At 35.2% G+C, this 13,672-nt stretch overlaps 1 protein-coding gene across 1 annotated transcript in view; it reads right to left on the bottom strand.

The window, feature by feature from the left end:
* The window catches only part of LOC119836377, an 86,036-nt gene that overhangs the window by 55,202 nt on the left and 17,162 nt on the right, over positions 1-13,672 (bottom strand). The window contains exons 9-22 of the mRNA XM_038361682.1: positions 12,083-12,179; positions 10,774-11,461; positions 10,213-10,384; positions 9,556-9,946; positions 8,850-9,282; positions 8,261-8,433; positions 7,491-7,824; positions 6,972-7,044; positions 6,421-6,523; positions 5,547-5,654; positions 4,720-4,842; positions 3,893-4,032; positions 3,378-3,461; positions 2,284-2,775 (exon numbers count right to left, since the gene is read on the bottom strand). Of these exons, the coding sequence (XP_038217610.1) occupies positions 2,284-2,775; positions 3,378-3,461; positions 3,893-4,032; positions 4,720-4,842; positions 5,547-5,654; positions 6,421-6,523; positions 6,972-7,044; positions 7,491-7,824; positions 8,261-8,433; positions 8,850-9,282; positions 9,556-9,946; positions 10,213-10,384; positions 10,774-11,461; positions 12,083-12,179 (3,411 nt within the window). The remainder of the gene's footprint in view (positions 1-2,283; positions 2,776-3,377; positions 3,462-3,892; positions 4,033-4,719; positions 4,843-5,546; positions 5,655-6,420; positions 6,524-6,971; positions 7,045-7,490; positions 7,825-8,260; positions 8,434-8,849; positions 9,283-9,555; positions 9,947-10,212; positions 10,385-10,773; positions 11,462-12,082; positions 12,180-13,672) is intronic.

Raw genomic sequence — 13,672 nt, 5'->3', positions numbered from 1 at the left:
TAATGAGTGAGCACGTACACTCGCTATGTATATTTAAATTTGATATCCGAGAGCAGTAGATGTATAAATATGTTTGTATGTTTGTTTATGTGTATATAGGTAACGATATTGCTTAGAGGTGTGTTTGGAATTTGTATGTATTTTAATCTATTAGCGTAAGTGGGGTTGATCTTTAAAACTACTGAAGCAATTTTGATGTTGTTTTACTATAGAATTTGATTCTGTGTCCGATTAATAGATTAAAGTGATTCTGATATACCAAACTATAAGGATATTAAATATTTGTAACGAATAAACTCAAAAACTGCTGGGCAGTTTTCAAAACTAATTTCACCAGAAGTTACATTATAGTTTATATTGAATGTTTGTTTGTTTGCCGATTGTACTATATCGTTATCGTGAAATTATTTCTGTGTGTTTTGGTTTGTCATATACAATATAGAGTTAAATAAAAAAAATCACACTAATATTATAAATATGAAAGTTTCTTTGTTCGGTTGTTTGTCCGTCAATCACGCTGAAACTACTGAATGGATTTTGATGAAATTTGGTATACAAATTGGGTATGACTTGGGTGATAAGATACTTTTTATCCCGATTAAATGGACGTCTGTCTAGTATATAATATTACACCAAAATAAAGCTTGAAATATATTATTTTCATACAAAATATTGACACTATCTGTGATATATCTACGCGATCTCTACAACATCTTTAAAATCCCATCAACTTCTTACCAACATAGCAGCCATTTTAGCAAATAATTGCCAGTTAAAAAAAAAACTACTTAATTTCAAACAAAACTACATTACTATAAACATTTTATGATTCCAATTAACTCTGTATTGCGATCACGCCCAGACGTATACAAGTTAATAATCCAGTCTCTGCCTGCATTTTACGATTGTTCAGCGTATAAAATATTTAGGTAATACACTTTAAGAAGTTTATAGTCTGAAAAATTGTTTCAACTGAATAGCTTCTGTTAGGTCTAATGGTTGCTTTGAACTGTTTTAGGTCTAAGTTCTTTTCCAGATATTAAGCCTCTTTTAAAAAGCCAGAGCAGTGGCTCAGCGGTTAGGACCTTGGACTTAAAAGGTCGGGGTTTGAGACTGAGCAAAAAATAAATTGATTTTTCAATGTGTCTGCATATTACTTACATTAGCACAGATCGAAACGGTGGAGGAAATCATGGAAACCGTCAAGTCGAAGAAGCAAAGTTCGACGACATGTGACATCTGCCAACCCGCCCTTGGCCAACGTGATTATGGCTTGAACCCATAGGAGGCCTGTGTCCCAGCAGTGGGAACATATATGGGCATGATGGTGATGATATAATGTAAATAAATTTACTTCTAGATACAGCAAATAATTGTATATGGAACAAATCTGTAACGGGTAAAAAACTTTTTAAACGTTTCTGATAAATGCGTGATCAAACATACTGCACCTGCAGCCATGAACATGGTATATTTACTCCGATCTAGCTGATACATGTAGTGTATGTTTTCATTAGTACATTACAAATGCATTTCTCTAGAAACTCATTCATTTGGTGAGTAAACATTGTTTTTTAAATTAATTATACCTTGAGCACATTTGAATAGCAACCCTATCGATATACTAGCGCTCCACGCGGCTCCACTCACGTAATCAGTGTTTCACCGATACAAAGTTGCCTATGTCAACCTTCTATGGACATAAAAAACCGTATAGTTGAATCACTCTTACCGACTTAAAAGACAAATACAATTTCGAATAGTATAAAACAAAGTCGCTTCCCGCGTCTGTCTGTATGTATGTATGCTTAAATCTTTAAAACTGGGCGACGTATTTGATGGTTTAAATAAATTGGGTTACTCAAGTGTAAAATTTATAAGTATATTAAGATCGATTAAACTACTCCGAACATAATTTTGTATAATATTGGATCAAACAGCTGCAGAAAACTCGAGTTTATTTGGGATATAGGATCCAATAATTTTTATACATACATTAACATGAGAATAACAATATTTAAATAGTACCAACCATCCTTATTCCATCATCATCATCATCATCATCAGCCCATATATGTTCCCACTGCTGGGACACAGGCCTCCTATGAGGGTTCAGGCCAAAATCCACCACGCTGGCCAAGTGCGGGTTGGCAGAATTTTATTGATCCTTATCCTTATTCCAATTGATTTAATTTAAATAGTATTAAATAAAACAACAGTGATACTACATAATAATTATACTGCATTTATAAAATCATTAAAACTATACAAATTTTTCTTCACAGTCGTCTTTTTAGCTTCATCTAGAGCCTTAAAATACACGTCTCTGAGATTTCTTTCATTTCTCACTTTAGCATCATTAATGATGTCTAATTTGTCATTAAAATATACACCGTTATCATTATCCTCAGCTGCATTTAAGTCATCATTATATTCAGCAAACCCTTTTTTATTTGTCGTCTTTTCTTTAGTAGCAATGTCTATATTATTCACAATTCTATCTAAATGTTTCAATTCCTCTCGAAGTTTCTCTTGCTCCGTTTTAACCGTTTGATTTTCACCTTTTGCAATCAATTTCTCCTTATTTTTTCCCTTTTTGTGACCTTTCTTCTTGTGCTTATCATTTTTCTGTTTTTGCTTTGCTTTCGTGTTCGCCTTCAGCGTTGTTTTTGGAGTTGGTGTCTTAACAAACAAATGTTTGTTAAAAAGCCTTCTGAATCTTGGCTTATTGAGGCTTCGTTTATTTCTCACTTCTCTCTTTTTATAATTGAATGTCTGTGAAATGAAATAAATTATTATTCTAGTAAGTTCTAACAGCAGAATTGTCGCTTACTCATTTGTAAAGGTGTAGTTTATGAGTATACTGATTACCAACTATCAGGTGACCCCCTCCCCCCTCGTTTGCCCTCTCTAACATTACAAATGAATTTCTGTGTTTTTTTTTTCACCCAACTTTATAAATAGAAGGAGGATCTCAATTTGACTGATTTTTTTCGATGTTTTTGATCCCATGGAGTTTTTGACTGGGAGAGTTGATATTAATGATTCATTTTTATTTGAAATCTGGTACCCAATTAAAGTAGGTCTTGCTCTGACAATTTGGAGGCGATCTAGTATTTTGTAATCTTTATATATAAAATTCTCGTGTCACAGTTTTCGTTGCCATACTCCTCCGAAACGGCTTGAACGAATTTGATGAAATTTTTTGTGCTTATCCGGTATCTATGAGAATCGGCCAACATCTATTTTTCATACCCCTAAATGATAAGAGTAAGGCAGAACAGCGTTTGCCGGGTGCAGCTAGTATCTTTATAGAATATTGTGTTTATATTCTTTAGACGACTTGGTATTTACTAAAATTGCAAAGACAAGCTTACGTCATATTCATTAAGGCTATTTAGCTTCCTGTTTAAGAACTCCAATTGGTTTTCTAAATACTCTCTCACTCCCGCCATTTTACTCTGCAAATAATTTTATTTCGTTATCGCTTGTAAGAGCTTTATCTACACCCATATCTAGTACATAAGCTCGGAAGGACTAGTGTGCATTTAGATTTTATTTATGCATGGAATTTATTTAGGAATTAAAAGGTAGTTTATTAAAAATATTCAGATATAAAAATGCATGAAATTTCTAAATATTAGCCTTAGAAATTTCATAGTTTACTGTAATAGTCATCTTAATATCTAATACGTGTCACGTTGTTTGTCCGCGACGGACTCCTAAACTACTCAACCGATTAAAATCAAATTTACACACCACGTGCCGTTTGATCCAACTTAAAAGATAGGATAGTATATATTATTTCAATTAAGAGAAAAGACTATCCGGGCAGGGCCGGGGCATACAGTTTCATAAAAATTTCAATAGCATTATTAAAGTTGACTCTCACTTTATCCTCATCAGTCATTCCGTCATACTGCTGAATTAAGTCCTGGACTGCGCGGATCGAGCCTAAGCACTCCGTCCTGTCATCTTGATGGGTGTCTTCTGTCAGCGTTGGTAGGTCGTATGTGAAGTCTGTGGATTTTTCTGAAAACATTTGTTTCTTAACATTCTCATCTTGCCAGAATACTGTAGTTCGATTCTGTCTGACTGTGCTGCCATAAACGCCTCTATATCTTTTATATCTTTATCTGTAACGTTGAATATTGCTATTGGTAAGCCAAGATCAGTTTTAACGGAGTACAGTGCAGTGTTTTATTTAGTTCAATAGTAGTTTAATGCAAGAGAACTATAAGTGTATACATGCGGATAGCATTAAATAATAGTCCCTACTAATATTATAAATGTGAAAGTAACTCTGTCTGTCTGTCTGTCTGTCTGTTACGCTTTCACGTCTAAACCACTGAACCAATTTTTTTGTAATTAGGTATGAAGGTAGAATTGAACTTAAAAAAGGACGTAGGATAATTTTTATCACGAAAAAATAGTAGAAGGATATGAAATAAGGAGATGAAAGCGATATCACCGAATTACATGCGGGCGAAGCCGCGGGCGGTATGCTAGTAATATAAAGTATGGAATGAGTGTTATAGCCTTAATTAATAAAGCTATAGTCCCATGCCCTATACGCCCATGTACGTATAATAATAATGATTATCAAAATTCCATACATTTACTATCTTACAATGTGGTAAACACATAAAAAAATCATCGCAAAGCATGTTTTAAAGTATTTTCAATTTATTCGGTTAATCAAAGCAGAAAAAATTCTACCATATCGTCCATCAGGGAACATGTGACTGTATTCAGTGAGCGGCGGCAGATGGTCTACGATGGGGTTGTTCTCAGGCGGTGCGGTCAACCATTCCAAGAAGTCGCGGAGGTCTGGTGGTAATTCTGTAAATGTGTTAGGTTTTGTTTATAATTATTTTTATTAATAATAATAATAATAAACATTAATTGTCAACAGCACAAAAACTCACAACATAAAAAAGATACATATAAAAAACCAACGATATTTATCCGTTGACAAAAGGGGCCAACTCAGTATCTGGTGCGAATGATAAAAAAATAACCATTCGCACCACTGATTTTCAGTGGCCCCTTTCATATATATATTTTTTTTATCAGCCATGACTGCCCCACTGCCGGGCAAAGGCCTCTCTTCCCTCAGTCCACATCTATAATTCATTGTTTGCTTATAAAATCTGCAATGAAAGCTGGTGCCCCTATATTCGGAACAAATATAGTCTAATTATCATTAATATTAGAAATAGATGACGTAGTGGAATCACAAAGATACCTCAAAAATTTATTTGACCGGTTAAAAATCGTGCTGATAGGTTGGCAATGATTGTGAATTTTTGACAAATCATTCTTCAAGTAGCATAGTAATTTAATAGTGATTAATTTTTATTACAATCAATAGATTTTTAGTAAATCGTGTATTATTTCTCAGCGACGATATGAACACATGTGTGCGTGTGGCTCTGCTTACCGATAGAGTCGGTCATTTCTTTGAATTGTTGTTGTGTGCGTCATTCTAGTCCTTGTAGTCCTTTTATGGAGGCTATTCGATATGATTATTAAAGCAAGCTTACTAGCGCACGTCTTCTGCTGTACTTGTATGTCCACCAGGTCAGACATTAGCCGGACCAGCTGCTGCATCAGACCCGTAGCTTGCGTTCCTTCTTCGTTCTCTGCACGTGCTACACGAAACACAAAACCCTCTCAATTTTTGCACTTCGAACATGATTTTTGGGATTTTTATTAAGGTAAAGAAGAATGAGAGAAGAAAGAGATGACGTTTATTCTAATGACGTGCCACAGAGATTTAGGTAGAAGTTAAATATGAAGAAAAGAGAATATACTTAATAATTTTATAAATAAATAAATCTAATATATAATATATTATATAATATTCTTATTATAAATAAATAAATCTAATATATAATATATTATATAATATTCTTATTATAAATAAATAAATCTAATATATAATATAATATATTATAAAATATTCTCGTGTCACAGTTTTCGTTGCCATACTCGTCCGAAACGGCTTGACCGATATTTATGAAATTATGTGTGCATATCGGGTATGTCTGAGAATCGGCCAACATCTGTTTTTCATACCCCTAAATGATAAGAATTAGGCAAAACAGCGTTTGCCGGGACAGCTAGTAAATAAATAAAAAAAAACATAGTAAAGAATTTATAAACTAGAAAAATATATTACACAATAAAACTTACAACCTAAAAAATAACACAAGTACTGTGCGGCAACTTCTGTTAATTATATATTTTTATATATTTGTTAAATAGTATTTTTACATAGACACATGTGTTATGGAGTCTGTGCAACATGAAAACTCGCCTGGTCTTGAACCCCGACTCATCGATTTTGGAGTCCGAGGTCCCCGCCAATGAGCCATCACAGCACTAACACTATTTATTATGAACAAATACCCTTACTTTCAACTTTCCTGGTATTCCTTACAGCCTCGGCTGCCTGCTTGCACACGTGTTTTAAATTCGCATTTAAAACTGCAAAAGTCTTACGAACGTCATCTTCACCCTGAACAAATTTGTAAATAGAAATATTCAATGTGAAATTTTGAAAGAATAGAAAAATTTGATCACGAGGCGGGATTCGAACCCGCGTCTCTTTGCCAAATTGTAGCAACGCCTAGCCACTCGGCCACCCGTGATCCCGCCACAGCTATCGAATTTCTTCTACTCTTACGGTTTTATATGCCTAAGGGACACCCCACGCCATCTATTGAGATGGTTAAGAACCGTCACAACCAATACGAAACATTATTTCAAGAATGACTGATACTTGATATTATTTTGAAAGAGCAACTACAGAGTCTGTTGCCGGCTCTTCTCTATAGAAACTGCTTTCTGAACCCGTGGTAAATGTTAAAACTGTGTTATTACGATACAAAAGTGCTTCTATAAGAAGTTTAATTAAATAAATAAATGTTCGAGTTTTAGTTTGAGTGTGAGTAAGCTTTACTTACATTATTATTATCAATGCTTCTTATTCGACGGACACCTACAATTTTCTGGGGTAGCATATTCGGGTTTGGTTTCCTAAAAACATGAGAAAGATACCCATTTTAAACCGACTTCAAAAAAAGGATGAGGGTTCTCAATTCGATTAATATTTTGTGTGTTTACTGGTGACCGATTTCGATGATTCCTCTGTTTGAAAGCTGATGCCTTCCGTGTGGATCCACATAATTTTCTCAATTGCAAGGCGGTTCAATCTTTGTTAAAAATCCGTTATACCAAGTTATTTAATAGTTACATATTACAGGAACATGACAATAATTTTCTATCAAACACAGAAAGACCTAGAGTTCCGTACCACCCCATATCGAAAAGACCCGAAAAATTATAGTTGATTGTTTCAATCAAGCCTGCTTTGGTTTTGCGTATGGCGAGGCCAGAACATTAAAATCTCGACTGACACGGATTCCACGTCAAATTTAAAAATGAAAGTGATCTAATTTTATATTTACAATGCGTCTATTTACAAGGTACTCAACTTTTTGTCCTCAACCAGCTTCCATTTCTGATTGATATCGTCACGAATCTTGTCCGTCATAGTTTTGAGTTTATCTTGCACCCAATCCTTAGATTTCATTAACGCACCTTTGTAATCGTATTTCGCTGCGTGTTTACCTCTCAGTACGCTATCTAAATAATCAACCCTCATTCCGTATTCGTCATCGTCGTAAAGATCGTTCCAGAAAATGAAATTGCTCCCAATACTTCTTTTGACCACTGTCTTGTTGCTTTCAGTAGATTTATCGTCGCTTGTGGTTGTGACATTCGAATTATTTATAGTTGCTGACGTTGTATTGGCGACTGAATGAAATATTTTTATATGAAAAATCAAAACAATGAACTTCCTCGGATCCCTACTCATATTATCAACATGAAAGTCTCTCTGTCTGTATTTTTCTTTTCAGGCTTAAACTACTAAACATACTTAAGTAATTTGGTACAGAGACAATTAGTCACATAAAAATGAATATAGAATAGTTCCCGGAAATTCCGGAAATTTACGGGAACAGGAAATATGACTCTGACTAGCTGAACCCCGTGGTTTCACCCGCGTATTACTGTATCCCGTAGGAATATCTACTAGCTATGTACGTACCAAATTTAATTGCAATCGGTTCCGCAGTTTTTGCGTGAAGAGTAACAAAAATCCATATATGCATAGATCCATTAATACTTACATACTTTCGCGTCTATAATATTAGTAGGATTTTACAGTCCATTGATATTCTATTGTTACCTGTTCCATTACTCAAAGTCGCAACAGTTTTATTATTTTCTGCACTAGTGGTTATATTATCATCAATAGACATCAGCACTCTGGATCGATGGCCAATGTTTTCAATCATTTCCGAATCGTACATTGGAAATGAAATTACACTTTCGCTTCCTTTATCAGCGCTTTCTTTGGAGCTGTAAAATCATATTTTTAAAAGCTAGAAACTTCTGCGCTGCTATGAAATGTAGATCTGTCGTCTACCCTAAGTTTGTTAAACGGCAACGTTATTTTTAATAGACTCTTAAACGGATGAGAATAAATTTGTATTTACAATTATAAATGTAGTTGTATTTGTTACATGATTCAGATCTGGTGGTTCGCCTGATGGTAAGCGATCACCACCGCCCGTGAAGATTTACAGTTCTAGTGCCGCTGCGAATGCGCTGCCCGCTTTAAGGAAGTAAGGGATAAAGGAAGGATTGATGACTGGAAAGATGGAATGGACTGAAAAGGGTGAGGAAAAAGAAACAGGCCTCCGGTGCCAAGTAAATGCTGGTTTAAATTTTAATAAATCTCGCTCAGTAATAATGTAAATTTTAGATATACGTACAGATTATATGTTGTATTGTCTTTTAATTCTCCAGATACATTGGCCATCGAGAAAAAGAAGTCAGCCATCATTGCAAAAAAATCGCCGAAAGCCAAATTAGTCCCATTTTCCTTGACTATATGCACTTCTTCGTTATCAAGTGATTTGAGAGATCTTAGCGGTTTCTTTAGAGTGAAAATAACTTTCTTCGATTCTTTAAAGGGACTTGGAGACTTCGCTTTTAAATTATCTGTTGTTTGCGCAGGCGTATACACTTTGTCAACAACTGCTGTAGATTTAGTATGGGTTGCCACTGGGTGTGCTGCAGTTTTGTGAGGTTTAACAAATCTAATGTGCTTGCGGATTGAGTTCAGTAGACATTTAACATCGTTCTTTTGGGACACAGTGCCTGGCTTGTATTCGATCCTCACGCCCTCTGGATCGTAGTGTCCGCCTACGATAATGTTCAGTTTGTTATACAGTTAATTAGCTATAACAGTATTGGTAAAGTAGAAGTTAAAATTTAATCCAATTAAGCTCTTTTGAACCTAAACTGGATAAATAGACAGATATACGGAAACAAAAATTAGTATATGTTTCTAAGTATTATGAGTATAATATTTTTTCTTTCACTCACAATTTGAAACCGTTACGATTCCAAAAACAACAACCTATAGGATACCAAGAAATTATTGCGTTGATAGAAATTGGTTAATAAGCAGAATACCTTTCTTCGTACGTCCATTTCTAATACCATTAAACACCTTCATACCCTCCTCCGGTTTCTCAAGTCCCTTGGTGGTTGCACCATTTGTATCCTGTTTAGCATCAAGCACACCATAATCGCTGTACGCTTGTGCCATATTAACTAATTTACTATATTTATCATCAAGATAATCTTCTACATACTCCGTATCTGTTATGTCGCGTTCGGCTTTATCTTTCTCTATTTTAGTCTCTTTCGTATCGACCGGTACTTGTATATTGAGGTTGTGAAGCGCCGCTTGCTTGATCATGGCGTTTATTTCATCTGGATACAGCGGCATTGGTCCTTTCCAATTGGGATTATAAACACCGGGCGATGGGTTGTATTTGATGAAATTTGTTGGTGTGTCGTCCTTTAAACAACAATCTATATAAATAAAAACGAATTCCCAGATGTGTGCGTATAAGAATTTAACTGACTTTCGTATCTTACATCTTTATCGCCAGATGTGTGTGTGTGATAATTTAACTGATTTTCTTGTCATACACCTATTTAATTTATGTAATAACAACGACAATGCTATTAATATTCACTGGTGATAACTAAATAGCGCAGCATTCGATCAATGAGATCGATAAAAACAAAACTATTTATATGCACAGTTGAGTAATTACTTACATTGTTACGCTTAATTCTATCAATTTGCTTATCAGTTTCATCGTGAGTCTTTTGATCATCAGCCAATACTTCTTTTAGATCGTCGTAGCCTAGTGCTTCTTCATCTTCATCGTTGACTTGCAACAGTTTACGTCCAAATCCGAATTTTTTTTCATTAGGATCTTTGGGCGCTCTGAAAAATTTTGTAACAACACTGTACCGCACTCCTGAATCTATGCGGTTAATACTAGAGCTATTTAGAAATTTAGCCATATTTAATTATGTTTGTTTTGAAATATTTAAAACCCTTTATCAGATACATTAAAATTGGACAGCGTTTCAAACCCACAAAACTTAATTTACTATACAAGGAAATTCATACTAGTTACACTATTGATAACTGAAGAATGGTGAATAATGGTTTTTAGATTCGTGGATGATTCGTTTGATGCGTCTCCACTGAGATTAGGATACTATGAGGATAATATAAAATTTTGCAAAACCAAAAAGAAAACAACTACTACCCGGAGTGGAACCGGGAGAATAGTAAACATATAAAAGAATAGATTGGTGACAACTCACTTAGTCTGCGTAAATATAGACTCGATAGTCGATTCTGGTATATTTACTTGTTTATTTTCAAAATAATCAGTACTCAGTTCTGATAAATTCTTAGCCAACGTAATATTCAATTGATTCGGCGTATCATTATAATCCTCATCCTTTTCAAAATAGTCGTTATTTTTAATTCTATATCTAGAATCTGATTGGGGTTTTCTTGTATTTTTATTATATGCCAAATCTTTAATAGTAGTTTTACCATTATCGACACTTTCATATAGCATTTCGTCTAGACGTTGACTGTTTTTGTAGAAGGGATGTTTCAACTTCTTCTCGTGATATTTACCGTTGTGTCCATGATAGCACTTGGGGAAGTTCCTTCGCTGAACAATGGGTTCATATTGTACGTAATACTTCTCCTTCTGCACCACAAAACCAGTTAATTTCGTATTATTATCCCTTGATCTCTTACCGCGCTTGTTTAATTCTTTAACATCATAGACAATCGCATCTTTATATTGGCCAATGTTATTATGAACCTTATCTTTAACGCTGTTGAATTCATTTTTGCTATCGATCGTATCTTCCATGGACCTTTTGAATCTTTCCGATATCGATTTGATATCAGTCTCAGTTTGATAGTTGTGTGTTAGTGATTCTTTGAGCCGTTTTATCTGTGCGTCGGTTTGTATCAGTTTCTTGTAGAAATCTGTTGAACAATAAACGAAATTTTACCAAAGTTTCCCAAGAACAAAGGAGGTTCTCAATTAGACAGAAATTTCTTAGTTTTGTTACCAGTTAACTTTGTGAGTTTTCAATCGATAAGCATGATTCTTTATGTGCTTGATAGGTTGAATGTTATTATTCATTATAGACCTCTATCAATGTATTGCATTATACAATGTTAAATAACAAATAAAGCACTACCATAAAGAAAAATAATCAGTGAATGACCATGTGAATTTCACTTTAAACTAGCTTTACGCCCTCGGTTTCACCTGCGTAATAAAGTAAAAGACTATATGGGTTTTATATAGGTGCCGTTTCCGTGGGAGTAAACAAATTCTACGCCCTATCTCATACTTTTTATGTGCCAAAATTCATTTAATCGCTTCCATAAGGCGAGAAAAGACAGACAGACAGAGTTACCATCATTTGTAATATTAGTAGAGATATATATTCCCTCTCTTTCTTACTTACCTCTTACACTTGGTAAGTGAAAGAGACAAGATACGTATATACAACAATGCTACATCAACCCCTAGATACGTGTAGAGTCAAACTATTTATAGCTTTGCCCGCGGCTTCGCACACGTTAAGTGACACGTACCTCGCAACCTGTCGCTGTTCTGACTGTCTGCCAGCTTCTCAGAACCCAGAACACTGGACAGATCTCCACTGATCCCGTCTAGGTTATCTAGACTGCTCTGCAAGAAAGAGAGATGTATTTATAGATGTGTGTACGCAAAATCTATATGCTCATTTATGTATTGCTAGAAATTAAAAAGGGGGGGTTGTTTCGAATATTAATTTGGTCTTAATATGTACTGCGATTCTACACAATTGTCTTATTGTTGTAGTCAGTTGATAACCCGTAAGCCAGTCACAAAGACTATTAAAAAAGTGAGGGTAGTTGGGTGAATAAACAACGTACGAACGAAATCCGCACGAAAGCGTCACGTTTCTAAACGATTCGACTTTTAATAGGATTCGATAGTTAAACGAGTTTTGATAAGTTATGAAAAGCGACATCTGTATTATAAATGACAATTATTGTGTGTGTGTGTGTATATACAACCCTTCACCACCGATTTTCACGCTTGTTCCCGCGTCAAAAATTAACCATTTACAACGGTGCATCTATCAAAATATGAAAATTTATCTAAAACCGTTCATTAATTACATCGAAAGAAGTAAATATTCTGACCCCGGTTAAAAAATAGCCTATATAAAATAGAGTAATTTTCTAACGTTCAAATATATTTTAAATCGATTCAGCGGCGTTGAGACAAATCGTTGCAAACAAACAAACAAACATAAATCAAATTCATGTAGCATTAGTATCGATATACAAAGCAATTTCTAATTGAAAGAATAAATGTTTGAGTTTGAGTATGGATAATTAATTAAAACATCCACGAAAATAACCCATCAAATAAACATTGACCAGCTGTAAGAAAACCCTAAATAGTCGCAATTAAGGGGGTCTTTGAGACCCCATTAGCAATATTAACCCTACACAATAAACATTTGCCACTCTGTACCAGGTGGGCGCGTTCCACTTGAATAATGCTGCCAGTAAAGTACGACGCTTTAATTTTTCAGAACGGGTTAATTGCCATCTTATTTATCGTTACGCTGTCGCGGAGAATGGCTCTCTAATGCTAAATCCAGCGAATATAAACTGGCAAGTTTGCGGGTATAAATGTACGACACACTAAAGAAACTATTTGTTTTATTGTTATGTCATAGCGGGCAATGAGCTGGTGGTTCGCCTGATGGTAAGCGATCACCGCCTGGGAACAGAACAGAGGTGATATCTCTGTGAATGGGTTGCCCGCTTTCAAGGGGAAGGGATAAGGAAAGTATCGACGACTGGAAATAAGGAATCGACGGGGAAGTACGAGGATAAGGAAACGGGCCACAGTAGCATGTTATGAAACACAGTAGTATGCTACTATTTCACGCCGGTTTTCTTTGTTTGTTTGTTGTGGTACTGCCCCGGTGCGAGCTGGCCCAATTCGTGCCGAAGCGTGCTCGGCTGCCACGTGCAATTTGGTACAGAGATAGTTTGAGACCCGAAATAAGACGAAGCGGAATTTGTATCCCGGAATTACCAAGGGATTAAGAAAAATCTAGACCTGTTTATTACTTCTTTGCAAGCGGGTGAAGCCATTGTATAGATCAAAGCATAAAATTC

This window comes from Zerene cesonia, chromosome 24, assembly GCF_012273895.1.
Source record: "Zerene cesonia ecotype Mississippi chromosome 24, Zerene_cesonia_1.1, whole genome shotgun sequence".
Classification (NCBI taxonomy): Eukaryota; Metazoa; Arthropoda; class Insecta; order Lepidoptera; family Pieridae; genus Zerene; species Zerene cesonia.
This window is presented reverse-complemented; position numbering and strand designations above follow the sequence as displayed.